This window comes from Macrobrachium nipponense, chromosome 41 (genome assembly GCF_015104395.2).
Source record: "Macrobrachium nipponense isolate FS-2020 chromosome 41, ASM1510439v2, whole genome shotgun sequence".
Taxonomy (NCBI): Eukaryota; Metazoa; Arthropoda; class Malacostraca; order Decapoda; family Palaemonidae; genus Macrobrachium; species Macrobrachium nipponense.
In genome coordinates, this window is record NC_061102.1 from 13,409,224 (window position 1) to 13,427,014 (window position 17,791).

At 37.3% G+C, this 17,791-nt stretch overlaps 1 protein-coding gene across 1 annotated transcript in view; it reads right to left on the reverse strand.

The window, feature by feature from the left end:
• Positions 1–477: 477 nt before the first annotated feature.
• LOC135212523 (low-density lipoprotein receptor-related protein 2-like) overlaps positions 478–17,791 on the reverse strand; it is a 569,062-nt gene continuing 551,748 nt past the window's right edge. Inside the window, exons 48-56 of the mRNA XM_064246044.1 lie at positions 17,276–17,431; positions 16,302–16,506; positions 14,539–14,776; positions 13,034–13,285; positions 8,388–9,443; positions 8,014–8,166; positions 6,341–6,596; positions 6,130–6,238; positions 478–2,063 (exon numbers count right to left, since the gene is read on the reverse strand). Of these exons, the coding sequence (XP_064102114.1) occupies positions 1,698–2,063; positions 6,130–6,238; positions 6,341–6,596; positions 8,014–8,166; positions 8,388–9,443; positions 13,034–13,285; positions 14,539–14,776; positions 16,302–16,506; positions 17,276–17,431 (2,791 nt within the window). The 3' untranslated portion in view covers positions 478–1,697. The remainder of the gene's footprint in view (positions 2,064–6,129; positions 6,239–6,340; positions 6,597–8,013; positions 8,167–8,387; positions 9,444–13,033; positions 13,286–14,538; positions 14,777–16,301; positions 16,507–17,275; positions 17,432–17,791) is intronic.

Genomic DNA, 17,791 nt, shown 5'->3' on the forward strand with positions numbered 1-17,791 from the left:
TGATACTATCTTCAAGAAGTTTTGCTATATCAAACCTGGATACTCTACTTGGGCACCTTTTTCTGTTGGGTGCTTATAATATTTGACCTTGTGGTGAAAACCTCTGACAATTGTGCCTCTGTAGGTCAACATTTCTAAGGTGTTATTTTCCTCTCTTGAGTAATAGCTATTTGAGGTGTCAATCAGAGGAATTCAAAGGAGATTTTGTTTATTTTATTGACACACAATCGTTTTTTCATAGCTTTTATTTCATGATCCAAACCTTTCATTTCATTGTGATGGTTTGTCCTACAACCTCCTTTCGTAAGCAATATACATACACTGCTGCCATTTTACCCGTGGAGTTGACCTTGTGCGGGGGGAAACATTAGTGTCTTCTATAACCTTGTTTGGGTTTCACTTCAAGAAAAATGCTTTGAGTTCTATAGTTTTAACAGAGAATAAAAGCACGATTCAAGGGATAAGTAAGAAGAGACATACTATTAAAACTTTTATATAAAACATTATTCATTATTGCACTGCCTATAACAATGGAAACAAATCAACATAATACAACCACATCAGTAAAATAACAAGATAGGACCATGTAACATTATGCAGTACATCTGTGAATGTCAAATATTGACAACAATCATGTAAATGATGGTGAAAAACACACTTTAATTTACACGATACTGTATACAACTTCACTCTTGCATTCAAAGCTAAATCAAATATGTCTTCACATAATATATACATACCATTATTTACAGGAATAAAGGAGTCCATTGGTAAAAGCAGTGGTGCCTGTTCAGCATTTACAACTAAAGCCCTATTGATGACAGTAGGGCATAAAACAGGTGGGTACCTAAATATTTGAAAATAAAAGTCACTTCTTAACCTCTACTACAAGGAAAAAAAGTGTCAGGTAACCACATAATGATATTAAGTCTATCACTATTCATTAACAAAAGTTGTACATATAATAATATTCTCAAATAAGTACATCAAAAATACTTCTAATCACATGGAATGTCAAATTCATATTTAACATGGACGGCTCTGTTTTATTACAAACTAAACAAATTGGCCTCTTGTTATAAACCTATTTCCAGTCAATGCCTCTAAAACAAGGAAATAAAAAATATACATAAGAAATAACACTACAGAAAAAGGCAGTATTTCAGGTTTAGGGTCCTAAAAGTAGTTTCTAAAAATTTGAGGATACTATGATGATACACAGTCTATATGTTTGTGTAAAAATAGACTAATTTACAATTTCTCTTCAATGTATTTAATAGTAAAAAATACATTGTATATGTGAAAACAGTATAGTACCATATTTTCCATGAGCTATGTTCTCTCAATGTTCGTTCATTTGAATGAAATAAAAGATGTACAGTGCATCACATATTTCAGTTTCCACATATCACTTTCAACACACCAAGCACCAGAAATTATTTATGGTACCTCATTGTATGAAACAATATATAAGGATTTATTAGTATTTTCTTAAAAAGTGCTTTTCAACACTCAAGTTCTCAAAAATATAATACGGCAGTCAAATCTATAGTTTCTGAAATATAATATTCATCTGGTTTAATTTGGGACGGCATCCCTAGGCATAAGGTTGTGGCAAATGTAAAACCATTCTGGGTAAGTTGCCATATATGTCTTTTATATATATCTATATTTATATATATACTTTTTATACAGTTTTAGCATTCAGAATTATCATCCTCCACCACTAACTTTTGCGTATCTTTACCAGTGTCATTGCTGGAAGGACTAAGTTCTTTTTTGCGAAGCTGAATATTTGGTGAAGCCTTCTGCATCATTGCCGAAGGAGAAAGCACAGCTAAAGCTGGGGCAGCTGTTAGTGGTGTACCATTACTTGCTTCCTGCCCCTCCAAGTTCAGGACTTTACTTTTGCTCGTATCTAAGGGCACTTCATATAACCCTTTTGACCCTGCTTGTTCCACAGAACCACCTTCCATGGACCCAACAGCATCATACATGGGATTACTGAAGTTATGATTCTTCCCCGCAATTTCTCCAAGGTTAACATCTCCGTCAAGAGGTACCTGTGAAAACATTTCAGTTTAAATTAAAATCCATTATAGTTTTCTCCTTCTGGGTATTAAAAATTAAATTTTAACAGCACTGTGTTTTAGTGAACTGATCAAGAATTACAGTTTCTTATTATTAAATATTTATAGAATTTACATTTAGGCTTGTAAACTAAATAAATAATTTTGTAAAGGCCAATACCTTTCCAGTTACATATTTTATCATGCTTGTATGAATGGCCTACAACCTGGAATTTCTAGCAGTGAAATATTTAAGTATGGATTACACAAACTGTTTGAACATGTTAATGGAAAAGTAATTGTATGAAACCTTTTATACAACAATGTTCCAGCTTTTACTTATTTCTTGACAGAAGTTTGGCCTCGTAAAGCTCCGTAACACAATTTACACATCCCCACCATGGGCTGAAGCTCCCAAGAGGACAAGACTGCTTCAAGTTTCTCATAAGCATGTACCTAACACCCTCAGTGTGAACACCTAAGATAACGCAGCAGAGTGATAGCTTTTACCTCACCAGAGTAGGGGAGCTCAATGGAACTCCCTTTCAAGATGTTTCTCCTGTCTAGCCATCCCAAGAGGTTCTTCCAGACTCATATTTTTGAATTGATAATGGGGATTTTGGAGTGTGAACTGGTGTTGGCTTAAATTGCCAATGTAGTGACCAAAGGTATTGCTCAGATGAGTGCCCGCTGAGGAGGCTCTTGTCACTACCAAGTCTGATAGCATAACCCAGATACTTTACCTGCTGCTACAGAATGAGATCAGAGGAGACTTCCACAGTCTGAAACACAACCCTGATTGAACTGGAAGACTATACCTTTGCAGACAAAACAGAGACTTCCAATAGTCCTATATCTTTGCAGACAAAACAGAGACTTCCAATAGTCCTGATGAATGGCTACTTGAAAGTATACATCCTGTAGGTCTATCATCACAAAGCATGAAGTCACCTGGTGGAATCTACCACTTGGAACAAATCTGTCTAACATACTCATTCAAACCTAAGAGGTTGATTAACCATCTCCAATCCCCTTTTGCCTTCTCTATGAAGCAACTGTTAAAACCCTGGTGACCAGTGATTCAAGACTTACACTGTACCTATCTCAGCCAACTCTTCCATTTTTGCCAACAAGCCTCTTGATTTCCACTAATCTGGAGAGTAAGAAGGAAAAATAACAGTGGGAAAGGAGTGGCTGAATGCCCTTGAAGAGGATCCTGTATTCATACCTAAGGAATCATTGCTGTCACCTTGACCAGTGGTCTGACAAGCAGCTCCCTACTTGTGGGACAGACCTGAGGAAAGGGGGATAAAAGGGGCCCAGAAGACTCCCTGCCTTTCTTGTAAGAGGCAAAGACTGGGCTTCTCATCACACACCAAACATGGAGGACTTTGCCAAGCCTGAAGGCATGGCAATGGGTGCCATTGCCTATGATTAAGGTTTGAAGGAAACTGCACAGTTGAAGATAAGTCTTGGGAATCCTCTCTACTAAGCTCAACTCCGACCTTCCCTGGAGGAAAGATTAGAGTTGAGCTCAAACATCAAAGTGTTCTTCAGCGAGAGGCTACTCTTGTAGGACAATTACCTAGAAAACAAGATATTAACCTCCAGTGTAGAACCAGGTCTACCCATTAGTTGGTGACCAGGTGTATCATGTGGGTAATACACCTACCTCCAAACACCTGCAACCTCCTGTATGTGGCTGTCTTGTCTGACAAGTTAGTCACAGTACTAGTTTGTCAAGGTGTTCCTCCACAGATCTTGCTAAGAGACAGCCTGCAGACAAGCCATCGCTATGGACTCCAACTCCCCTGAAACACCAAGACCATGGGCAGATAGGAAGCTGAAGTTACCTCCTCAAGATTATGGATCTTATTAAATGAGTGAAATAACCTCTGAAAGGCTGTTCAAACACAGCCTATAGGGGTTTGAGAGGAGAGGGGCCCTCAAAGGAGTTATACTAGACTTTCTTGCCCTCTCTCACTCTTGATCCCATCTAGTACCAGAGGAGCCTCTCCTCAGAGAAGGCAGGTGAGATCCAGCAGGTTCAATCTCAGACCTTAATCCTGCATCCTCCCTGCTCCTATACTTGGTTGTAATTGATTAAGAAGACATGAGGAAGAGTGAGAAGTTGCACCACTTCTCTCATGTGCATCAAGCCTGCACTGCAAACCATCCACACGAGGTGGAAGAATTCTCCTTTGAGTGAGAGTGGATTGCACATGCCCAAGAGAGCTCATACATGCCAAGCAAGAAGCGGGTGCGGGTTCTCCTTTAAAGGTGAGCATGTAAAAGAACTTTGTCTGTTCTTCATATGTGCATAATCTGAAGACATTCAACCATAGATAACAAGGTTGTGCCTACCCTTCCTTTGCAACTTCTCATTGGCAAGGGGGAAGTGATACCATGAGTTGCAACAAACACCTGGTCTACAGGCCTAATACAAGGAGGGGGGAGGGGTGGTTGATACCCAGAACTACCCTGGTGTGCACCTGCAACTGCATGAAGGGATGAAAAGGGGGTGCTCTGTTTTCCTGCCATGAGGAAGGGTGAATGGAAGAAGTGCTAGACTAACTATATGGCATATTGAACTTCCCCTTGTCTCTCCCAGTGGAAGGATGAGTGTTAGGGCATGAAGAGGTGGCCCCCTTTGAGCCACCTACCTAAAAATTAGCTAAAAAATGTACAACTGTCTTGCCAAATGCCTGCATCATATAATAATGGAAAGGTCTTTGGCTAGGCATTGATGAACATCTCTACCTCTGTGCTCATTTCTCAAGATTAAGATAAAGCAACCTCAACCCGAGAGAACTTCTCTTTCCAAGTCATTAAGAGGAAATAACTCAAATTACATATTTAAAAGAGTAAGGAAACTGCAGTTAATGTCAATAATTACAAAAATCCAGTCCCATATAAGATGCAGCTTTAAATGATTAAATAAGCTACAACTATCTTCTCTGTTATCAATAAGTGACCACTCACTCCCATACTATTACCTGCAAATGTATTGAAGGAGCAACTATACATGTAATAGTATGAAGATTTTGTCTGCTATTGTTGTTATTAAGCAGAACCTCAAGACTGGTGCAGGATGTAACAAAGGAATCATCTACTCTGAATTTCCAGAATCCTCTTGTTTGTTATGTCCATTTTCCTACAGGGTTTCAGATGCCACAAGGATGTTGTCAAAGCTAAACACAAAGGCTCCTGTGTATGGAGTGGTAATTTCCAAATACTTAGTTCTTGAATGTTAGCCAATGCTGCACCCATAACACCTACACTAAATGTCTGATGCTTGTTAACATATGTTACCATTACCAAACCAAGAGAAGGCACTTGCTTTCCCCACAGACCTAAACTGTGGCAAGAAGAGAGATATAGGTCAGCCATAATACCACCAATGACAGGAAATGCATGAAACACCATCTTCATCCATTAAACCAATGACAGGAAAGGTATGTAATACCAATGGAAGTGGGTGGATAAAATGACATCTGTAGACTTATGATAATTTACTATTATTGCATTATGGATAGTGACCAATCTCCTTTTGCTGCAAAACTCCCTAATCAGAACACTGAACAGCGATTTATTGACTCTACTGTTAGACTTATTTGCTTCTAACAAAGCTCGTAGGTTCCGTTGTAAATTTGCTGTGTTGTTTTGGTTTTAGCTTTACGAAATAAATGATTGAGATGTCAAGACTTAAAGTGTGCATTTAATTTTCACCACTTTAGTACTTTTCAGCAAAGGAATGGGGCAGTACTTTCAGAGTCTGCCCTGGGCGCCACTAACGCTAGTTACCCCACTGATTAAAGGTCTGAAACTACGTAAGTGACGATGAAAATTTGCTTTTGACTAAACAGCACTCTATGATAGCTACAGATTGCATTAAACAATATATACTGTTAAAACAATAGACTATTCAAACAAAGATGAAAAACTATTTTAGCAAAAATTAAACATTAAGCCAAGCAATTATACACTGTAGCACTTTAATTATTTTACATAAAAAAAAATTAATACTTACTTAAAAAAAAAAAAAGAGAAAATTACTCACTCCATTTGCACCATCATGTGACGCCATAAATGATGGGGGTCCAATTTCAACATTAGTTCCTTGTCTAAATACCACACTTGAACCTGGTAGCCCTCTTCCTTTTAGAGTTCTGTAAAATAAATTTTAATTGAAGTTTTCAGTTGATCTGGTTTCATATAATGAAATCTCATTCAATTATATATATTGCACCTAAGAAAAATTGTGTACTTACATATGCCGGCGATTAAAGAAGACGTACAGAGCAACGAGAGCTGCTAAAACCAAGATAATTAGTACAATAGGAACAATTACAGTTGCTCCAGACCATTGTGGGGGAGATATGTGTCTACGAGCAACAAAGTTTTCACATAATTCTCCAGAGAAGTTGTCCAGGCATTCACATCGAAGAACATTTGAACTGTTGAGGGTGCAGACTCCCTCATTTAAGCATCCACATCCAAGGGGTTTAGGCTTGATGGGCTCATGGGCTGAAAGAAAAAGAAACCACATTTGGTTGTATTTTACTTGTAATAAAACTAAGCTATTTTAACTTAATACACAATAAATTGTTGGGATACACATTGAACTCTTGGGTTAAAAGATTATTTGCCATATTCAGCTATACACAATTATCAAGTCTTCTTGTTGTGATTCTAGCATTATCTTGACTTGCACTGTCAGGTGACATTGTATTATTCTTCCTCATACTGTGTCATTCTGGATAAGAGTTTGCTCTCATCTTATTGTTTCCTCCAGTGACATTCCTCATACATCTAACTGGCTTTCTACTTGGGCTTGATCAGTAATGCTAACCCATCCATCAATGATGAATGTGGCTTCTTCAGTCTCCTCCATTGGAACCCTTTGTACTTAGGGTTTGAGGAATGCCAGGCATACATTTCCTAAGAGTTAGATATGACTAATCCAAAGACAGCATTGTTTTACGGGATAATTTGGATATGGAACCTGTGGAGAATTTGGGCCTACTCCAGGATGACACATCCTTCACAGAGATCCTCAGCTAAGTCTGCAATATCCTTAGGGTTGGATACCCTTCTCTGTCTCTGTTGCTGCCTTGATAGATGAGGACCAGAAATCTACATCTAAGACCTTTGAGCTTCCACATCTTAAGCTGTGATATTACCACTTTTAGTAGTCCATACAATGTTTTGTAGTCAGTTTGTGACAATGATGCAACTAATCAAGAATTCAATGCTGAATGACCTCATTGGTGTCAGTGCTTGGCCTTTGGCTTAAATTCTACATAATTTCCTTTAATTTGTTCAATTTCTCTTTCTTTGCACATTTTCAGTTTTTAATTTTTTACTACCCAAGTCAATTTCATCTGCAACTGTTATGAATAAATAATTTAACAAGGTCCCAGAGTCAACATTCTTAGCTCCTACAGGGTTGCTTTGAAGGGTTTGATTAAAACTAATATTTTAAGGTTTAAAAGGACACTATTCCCTGCAAAGTTTTAATGGTTGGATAAACTATTCCCTGCAAAGTTAATGCCTGGATAAACTTAATATGTTGCGGATTCTGAAATTATTTCTTTCTTAAACCTGATATGCATTGTTTATTAAAAGTAGTGTAATGATGTACAATGTATAATTGTAAATTTTATTCTGCATTCTGGGACTACGTAGATCTTGAATGCTATGCAAATACTCATTTATCAAACAAATGTGACTAATTCAAAGACAGATTAGTACTGCTACTTCTGGCATTTTTGTTTTCTTTTTGAATGATAAACACAACCATCCAATACTTAATCTATTAATGTTACACCATGTTGTTTCTTATTTTTGTAAATAATGAAGCTTACTAAATAAATTGCTTTTTGATTGTTCCTGAAGAATATTTGTATTGCTACATAATATTTTTTTAAATCCATATACTTACGAGCACCGCAAGCAGGATAAGTATCTTTAAATCCTTTGTTGTCTGGACAAGCACACTTATGGCCTCCTGGAACTATGAGACATAAGTGGCTACAAGGAGTATCGCGCTGGCATTTGCTTGTTGTCGATGTATTGTAGCGTTTGTCTGCAAAAACTATAAAAAAAAAATATATATCATTAACATATACAAAACAAAGTTATTCTCGATTTATATATTTACAATAAAAGTTCTGGAAATTATTATTCTTTTCAAAATAGAATAGCTTTCAATGGTAAAAATGGTTTTTACAATGTAAAATCAAAGAAAAAAAATTGATATTGAAATGCCGGGTAAAAAATTCTTGGTTAATATGCAGTTTAATCAATTTTGCATACCTTTAATGCCTGAAGGATTCAAAAACTCTCCGGGAAGTTTGACAGGAACTCCACGTCCAAATTTATCCATTTTGTAGATTTCACCCGAGTCTCGTGTTACCCAGTACAAACTAGATTCAAAGACATCAAGAGATAGGGGATGTTTTAGCTGGCTACCAGATGCTACTAGCGTTCGCTTGGAACCATCTTCCCTCATCATTTCAATCTTGTTCAGTTTTGCATCAATCCAGTATATAGCATGTTCCATAGCATAATCTATAGTTAAGCCTGTTGGTTGGCTGATAGTATCCGAGACTAATATTCTTCTTTTGCTCCCATCCATCCATGAAGTTTCTATTTTAGGAATTGACCCAATATCTGTCCAGAACATTATGCCATGATCTGGATCAACAACAACAGATGTAGGATCCTCTAATCCAGTTGCAATGACTGTGTGACGATATCGCCCATCAATGGTAGCAACCAATACAGCACCACGTGGTTTATTTCCAGTGCGATCTGTTTCAGTCCAGTAGAGGTTCATGCCAGCCCAATCAACTGCAATACCAGTTGGTTTTGCTCTACTTTTAATTTCTAAGTTTTGAGCATAACCTCTTGTTACATTTGCTCTCTCTGGTGATCCAGGCAGATATGACCTTTCTATAGTTTTCCCATATGCATCTGTCCAGTACACAATCCCTGACCTGGGTTCATAATCCAGTGATTCAATGCTATCTCCCTTTACAACACTCAATGCCCTATTGGATGTCAAATTGAAAGCTCTAATTTGAGGACTATCAGAGTACACCAAAGTAATAGCTCCTTCAGTCAATCTACAGACGCCATTAATCTCTTGAGTGAAACCTTCACGGCATGAACAAGCATAGGTTCCATTCAAGTTTGTGCATAAGTGGGAGCAATTATGAGTGAATTCTGCACATTCGTCAATGTCAAGACATTGTTTGGAATTATCTGGTGATATTCTGAATCCTCTGAAACAATGACAAACAAAACCGCCACCATCAAGCTCCGTGCAGGTCTGTTCACAGCCACTAGCTGAACAATTTGAAGATCCATCTGTAATTAAGGTGCACAAGATTAGAATCTAGAGGCAGAAAACTCCCAATATTTAACATACAGTATACAATAAATACATCATGGTGTATATAAATATTTTCATATATACTTACCAAGTAATTACATAGCTATAGTTTCCACTTGCACAGCAGCCTAATTTAAAAAATTGTGGTAGTGTTTCTATTATTTTGTGTAGGTGACTCACCCCACCCACTATCGAGGAACAATATGAACAACAAAAGCCGAAGAGCTCAACTCGTTTGTGCCCTTATGTCCATGAGAGGGGTAGAGAGAGGGCTCCAATTCTATAATTACTTGGTGAGTACACATGAAACTTGATTTTATCATGAAAATAAAATTTTCATATTAGTAACTTACCAATTAATTGCATAGCTGAATGCCACATTGACAGGGGGTGGGATACATGGACATATTCTACTTCAAAATATTATGGTAATGAATTTGAAATAGAAAAATTGCTAGTTGTTTCCTTACCTGGCAAGAAAGCTACTGCAGGTAAATATTGCCAATGGTTGGAGCTCCTCTTAACCTATAGTGGCGAGGCAGTACAGCCATGAGGTGCCTCTACTTTAGTTGGGAGCTTTGCTGCAAAGAATATGTCCAATGGCAGTACCAGAATAAAACCACCAGACAATGGTGTCACCTACAGTGAAATAAAGACCACAACCCATCCGCTAAGAACTGGTGGGCACTCCAGGACATAGTACCCCCAAGCTCCCCCACGACTCAACACCCTACATCAAGGCTTCCTATGCTTTCTTCCCCAAGTACCATGCCAGCCACTGATAAAGGCCCCAAGGTACTGCAATTTTTTAAGACTACTTATTTTAAAAAGTGAGATGAGAAGATCGACTTGCACTTACAATTAGTAGACTGCAAAATGGAAGAGAAGGACATATTGTATGAAACATATTGTATGAAAGTGAATGAGGCAACAACCGCTCTGATATCATGGACTTTCATCTTAAAAGAAAGCAAGATGTCCTCTCAAATTCGAAAATGTGCCTCAGTAATCAGGTCCCTTAAGAGGAACGACAATGTTTTTAGAAAGGGGGCAGAAAGGATTCTTAATAGAACACCAGAGGTTGCTGGATGGTCCTCTGATCTTTCCGAGTCCAGGTAATACTTAAAACCCTAATGGGGCAAAGGACCCTTTCTTCTTCTTCAGGGCCAGGAAACTGAGAGTTAAAGAGCAGACTGTGTCTCCTTGAGAAAATCCTATCCTCTTATTGATGGCCTGAAGTTCACTCACACACTTGGCAGCAGTTAAGGCATCAAAGAAGAGTGTCTTTTGAGTTAGATTCCTGAGTGACATGAAACGGAGGGGTCAAAAGAAGGCCCAGTTAACCACTTCAGTACCATGTCAAGATTCCAAGAGCCAGAGTCAACCTTTGTCTGTTTGGACGTGTCGACAGACTTCATGAAGTCATTAAGATTCTGGTTTGAAGACAGATCCAGACCTCTATGTTTAAAAACAGAACTCAGCACGGCTCTACATTCCTCTAATAGTGGAGGATGCAAAGCCCTAGAGTACCTTAGATAGAGAAGAAATTGTTCCTACACGATATACAAACCCTCAGTCCTTTACATGAGGAATTACTTTCAATGTAGCTGGAATTAATTCCTTGTATAACAGACCTCAGGTTTGTATAGTTACGAAAAATACAATTTACTTTCAGAAATTGTGATATCTGCAGTGTGAGTCACAGATGTCTTAGAAGACAAGATGTTATGCCTGCTACATCATCTGCTGACTACTGCCCACTTGGCTTGGTAGCTTTCAATAGCTTCAACAGGTAGTCTTGAAAATTCTTTTGCTCTGACAAGTTTCCTGACAGTCTGAAGCCTGTCAGGGCAAGAGTGGATAACCCTTGGTTTTTGTGGAAGGAGCTTTCTGAAGTCTACTAACAACCTCAGAAAGTCTGGGAACCACTTTCAGAGGCCAGAAGGTAGCTACAAGTTATCGTCACATTGTGATGTGACTAGAATTTGTTTAGCAGTTCCTTGACAAGGTCAATTCTGAAGCATGGCATCTGTTGTCCATACCAGAGGGGCCAGGGTTGGTCTTCCCCATAGCTTCTAAAGGTCAATGCATACCAGACGGTCTGAGGTTCACTCTTTGGAAGGACCTGCTTGCAGTGGCTCAGTTTGTCTGCCAACACATTCAATTTTCCATGTATGAATTGAGTGACAAGCTTTACTCAATTATGATTCACCCAAAGAGAGAAGGCCTTTTGTCACCTTGTGAGGGAAAAAGAATGAGTCCCGCCTTGCTTCTGAATGTAGGAAAGGGCAGTGTTATTGTCTGAAAGGACCACCTCTGTTTTGTTGAAGGTCATGTTCGAGAAGGATTGGAGGCCTAAAGGAATAGCCTTCTACTCCTTGACGTTGATGTTAAGGTTCTTAAGTTCCCGGGACCACATCCTGGAAACTTCCATGTTCACCATTTAGGTTCACCATTTAGGTCAGGGCTCAAAGGAAGCAGAGACTTTCCTTCCATTGTCTTCCCTCAGACGGCCACCATCCCAGGTCCAACTAGATTTCTAGTATGATGGGGAACACAAAGGAGTTCTCCTGTTCCAGCTGGCTTTAAGGAAGAATTGTAGAATTCCCAGAGGGAGTCTGCCCAGCTTTGACAAACTGTTCAATGGAAGTGGAAGTCCATTAATTGGCCAAGCAAGATGGAAGATAGAGAAAACTGCAGACTGTCTGGAGGCAGGAATTGATTTTCTTGGGGGATGAAAAACCTGAAAACTCCCAAGAGTTGATCTTCATCCCTAAATAGAGAATCTCATGAGTCAGTGTCAGCTGGGACTTCTGTAGGTTGATGAGTATTCCCAGTTCTTGAGAGAGAAAAGGGGTCTTCTATAAGTCGGCAAACTTCATAAAAGGGGATCAGAGAAGCCAGTCATCTAAATAAAGACAGATGTTTATGCATAGAAGATGAAGCTATTTTGCGAGAGGGGCGAGGACTCAAGTGAAAACTTGAGGAACAACTTCCCAGTCCTTACATTCATCACACGTTTGTTCTTTGTTACACACCAGCCCCCTACAATTAGAAAAGATAGTATGCAAATCATATGAAGAATTCATAAGTCTAGTCTTCATCCTTCGCTACAATAACAAATACTGGTAGAGCTGGAGTCCCACATATCTAAGCTTGAAGGCTAAGCACATGTATTAGTATTTCACCAATTTCCTGGAGAAAATCAACCAGAAAACAAATGAAATGCAAAATAAGCTACTGCATGCACCTGATGTTGGTTGAGTTGTAGGCTGGCAGAAACGAATTGAGCTCTTCTGCTTTGGTGTTCCTATTGTTTTCCAAGAGTGGGTGAGGCTAGTCACCAACACAAAAACGAAACGTGCTACCATGATTTTTTAAAATTAGGCTACCACACTAGTGGAAACTATAGCTATGTAATAACTTAGTAAGTTACTTATACAAAATACATAATTCATTGCAGTACTTAGCCAATATAATTTCAATATTGTGAAGAGTAACTTCAAATGCTTTGGCCAATTCATACCCTAAATTTAGATCATCAAAGATTTTTGCTAATACTTACGGCATCCTAGTTCATCTGAGTTATCCCCACAGTCATCAGCATGATCACAAACTTTACTCTTTTCAATGCAGTTTTCATTTGCGCAGCGGAATTCATTGAATATACATGGTCTTGGTCGATGTGAACATATGGTCATATTATTTTCATCAGAGCCATCACCACAATTGTCAATACCATCACATTTTTGATATAATGGAACACACTTATGGTTATTGCACTGGAAGCGCCTCAATGTATTGCAAGTGTAGTTACCTTTGAAAAGAAAGAATTGTATTAATAATAATGATGAAAACCATATAACCTAACACTTAAAAAAAATTTTAGTGTATTCCTATACAGTGAACCCCCTTATTCACGTTCTGAAGATTCGTGGACTCAGCTATTTGCAGATTCTCTATGGAACATATCTACCCATTATTTGTGGAAAATTCGCCTATTTGCTGTATTTTTCACTAAGAAATGTTCACTAAATAGTGTATTTTCATATCAATTTAATGACTGAATGCACGTTTTGTGATAAAACAATAAAAAAATTCTGGCATAAGCATTTTTGGGAGTTTTTTTCTTGTTTAAACTATTACAATAGGCAGTTGTAAGCACTTTTAAGAGGGGATTTAAGCATTGGCGGATTTTAGCTTTTCAGGGGTCTGTCATGCATTCCCTGCGAATACTGGGGGGGGGGGGGGGGGGGGGTTCACTGTACTACAGGCAGTCCCTGGTTTACAGAAGGGGTCTGTTCCCGAAGGCACACTGTAACCCAAAGAAATTCTGTAAACCAGAATATTAATAATAATGGAAATAAACAGGCACGGAACGCCATAAACCGAGACCGCCATAACTTGGGGACTGCCATTTACAGTTCCAATTTGAACTAATTTATTTCACAAATCCGTAATTTTTATTCCCTATCTGGATTCTCTAAGAAAGACAAATTTACCATATTTTGTTTGTATGGTGTTTTTACGTTGCACGGAACCGGCTTTACGTGACTTCTGGACCACGTCGAGAGTGAACTTCTTTCACCAGAAATACACATCTCTGACCCCTCAATGGAATGCCCGAGAATCGAACTTGCGGCCACCGAGGTGGCAGGCCAAGACCATACTGACCATGCCACTGAGGTGCTTAAATTTACCATATTACAAGTTCATTCATTTAAACTAATACCAAAGAAATTATATAAAATCATTGTACGAATTTGCACTACTCTGAGAGTTCCATGAAAAAATAAAAAATAAATAAATAATTTGTAGTACTTTTAAGTCTCAGATTAATTAATGAATATAATTCTATACTGTAATGCAATTACTACACACATGTAGGCATATTTTGGCAAAGATGTACAAGAAAAACAAGACCTCAGCATCTTTGACCTGAAATTGTGAAAAATGGTTTTATTTTGACTTTAATTCTCCATTTTGTGGCTTACTTGATCAACAACTTCAACACTAAACTACCAGTAAAAATTATTTTTAATCATAAAAATAAAAACATTCTAAACTTACTGCATAGACTTTCACGTTCATCTGAATTATCATAACAATCACTAGTGCCATCACACAAATCTCGCATGTCAACACACAAGTGGTTGTCACACTCAAACTTCTCTTCTGGACAATATCGTTCTCCAGGATATCTCGGTGGACAATCAGATTCATCACTGAGATCATGGCAATTACGTGCTCCATCACATTTGAAGTGCTCTGGAATGCAGTGTCCTGATACACACTGGAACTGCCCTTCCTGTAATATATATCATCAATATTATCATACAATTTTACTTAAGCAACTATAGTGGTACCTTGACCTACGAGTAAATTCATACACGAGTTTTCCGAGGTACGAGTCGTCACTCGGTCGATTTTTTGCTTTGTTACGCGAGCAAAAAATTGAGGTACCAGCTTGAGATGCCGCTGCTACATAGATGGCGTAGTGACGAAAATTAAGATAAGCAAAGAAGAAAAAGTAAATATGCATTTTTTCCATGAATCTTTTAAAAAGTTATACATTACTTCACTGTATTCAATAATATAGTATGTATTCTCATATTATTGTATTATATAAAATACTGACATAGCGGTGAATGTTTTGGTTTGGAAATCAGCTGATGGCAAATATGAGTTTATTTCGCCATATTTAACTCAATTCTGAGTTAATTTTCTTCGCTCTAGTTAGCATAAACGAATATCTAGATACTTGACTTATGTGACAAGGTTGTTATTCGTCATACATGTTTTTAAGTCAAAACATGACTTGAATACACCACGTTGTGACTGTGAACTAAATTATTTTTTTCGTTAACAGACTACTTTGGCATCATGTTTATTGAGTCAAATAGTTACGTGATCCTGTTCACTATTTTCACTTCTTTCATCGTAATATGAGCTTTACGTTATTTATCTATAGCCATTAGCAGCTTGAACAGTTTTCTAAGCTTCAGCTACAACTTGGTTTAAATTTAACAGTATATTTCCTTGTTGATCTTTGATCTATGATGAATGAAGTTATTACATAAAATATCTTGGTCCTAGTCTACAGGAAGTCATTTATAACTTAACTACGGTAATTGTTTACTGTCGTGCGATGGTTGAAATACAAGGCAAACGGATATTGTTGTTATCCAATTCAGTTGTACCCAGTAAAAAGTTGTTTCTCGTTCAGTTGTTCATGGCTGTACATATTTACGCAAGAAGTAAAGCGTTAAAACAATACTTTCATTTTTCTTTTTTGCTGTTTTTGAACTTATTTAACTAGAAGATGGGATAAAGTTAGGCTATTGTAATTTGGTCTCTCTCGCTCCCATAGGCTATCGTAAAATTGGATTATCGTAAGGTGAATTATTGTAACTTAAACACTACCTGTACATGGTATATAAACCTTATTATATCTTTACATACTCTTTCTATTATATTTGTATTCAATATCAAAATATGGGGTGGTATTTTGAGGGTTGGAACAGATTAAGGGCATTTTAGGTATTTTCAAAGGGGAAAATTGATTTGATGTGCGAGCAAATTGAGCTAAGAGCTTGGCCATGGAATGAATTAAACTTGTAGGTCAAGGTACCACTGTATTTTCAATATGCAATTAATGGGATATAGTCAAGTAAAATATATGTACATGACAGTTTTTTCCATTAAAAGAATGGAAATTAAAATGTTTAAAGAATTCTGAACTAAAGTAAAAAATTGAACTCATCTTCAAAGTCAGTCTATCATTTACATATCTTGTATATTTTTCATCACTATTACAGCAACATATACCTTACCCTGCACTCGTGCTGGCTGCAGTTTTCTTCATCAGATTTATCACCACAATCATTATCATGATCACATCTCCACCGACTAGGAATGCATTTGTTGTTATTACATCTAAATTCACTTTCAGAGCATTCCCTGTACTGAGTATGGCACATTTCTTCATCCTCATCAGAATTGTCTCCACAATCATTTTCAAAGTCACACAGCCAGCGTCTACAGAAAAAACAAAAGATAATTGTCATCTTAAGTATTACAAGCATTTGTATCATAAAAATTTTTCTGCTTATATAAACATTCCAAATTAGTTCTCAAATGAAGCCCCTCTAAATATCACATTGTATATTTCAAAGAGCAGTTGTGGATGGGCACTACAGTGATTAAAGGAATGTGATTTCTACAGTTCCTTAGGGTAGCATTCTTGGCCCATTACTGTTGATGTACACAGTATATGGTTTGGCCTTTTTTAGATATTTCAGTCATACATGCTCATATATATGAAATAAGCACTTAAACTTGAAGTATCTAGAAAGGAAAATTTGTAATTTTTTCCCATTCAGTTTTGAAAGTGATAGTTGGCGCTTGTACATTTTGTCTCAGCAATGCGATGGAATTTCCTTAGCTATTGTCTGAGAACACATGTACATGACACCATCAATGTGTTTATTAAGCTACATTATGTTTTGAGGCTACTGAATGGCAAAATTTCTGCTTTAAAATATCCTATATAGTGGTTTGCTAGAAAGGGGGTAGTGGGTTTGCCTGTACTACAGACAACGTTTTTTTAACATAATAGTGAAAACAAAATAACATTGTGCTAAAATAATTTAAGATATTTGAAAATATTGATGCTTAAGCTATGAATCTAAAGAGAAGCGGTGACATTACTTTGAGGTGATATGCACCAGTTTGTGGAAGTATTATTCCCTCTCAAAATAACTATTTTAAATTTTTTACAATCCTAAAAACCTGTAAAAAACCTTACTTTGGAATGCAACGCCTGTTCTTGCATTGGAAATCTCCATTTTCATGACATTTTGGACAGTGATCTAATTCTTCATCTGTATTATCACGGCAATCATCCTTTCCATCACAGAAGAGCCACTCTGGAATGCATCGATAATTTGCATTTCCTGGACACCTGGAACATTAAAAAAAAGTGATGTTAAATTTCAGTTATTTGCAGAGCTTTATTACCATCACAAGTTACTATTTAGAAGGAGATCATAAACGTACTGAACAATAAGACAGCCATGTTTCAGTTAAATATAATGGTAGCTATTTTCACAACCTCTTATAAACAAAAATCATCATACATTAAACTTTTTTATTATTATATTTTAATTAAATCCAAACCAAGACGGGTCCCCAAAAAAGATATCTCCAAAGTTGCCAACTGAGTCCACATTTACTTTCCATACTTGTTCACCTGCACTAATCAATTCTGCATAAATATATCTGTTGTCTGAGTGTATCTTTTCTGCTGAACTTTCTACTACAA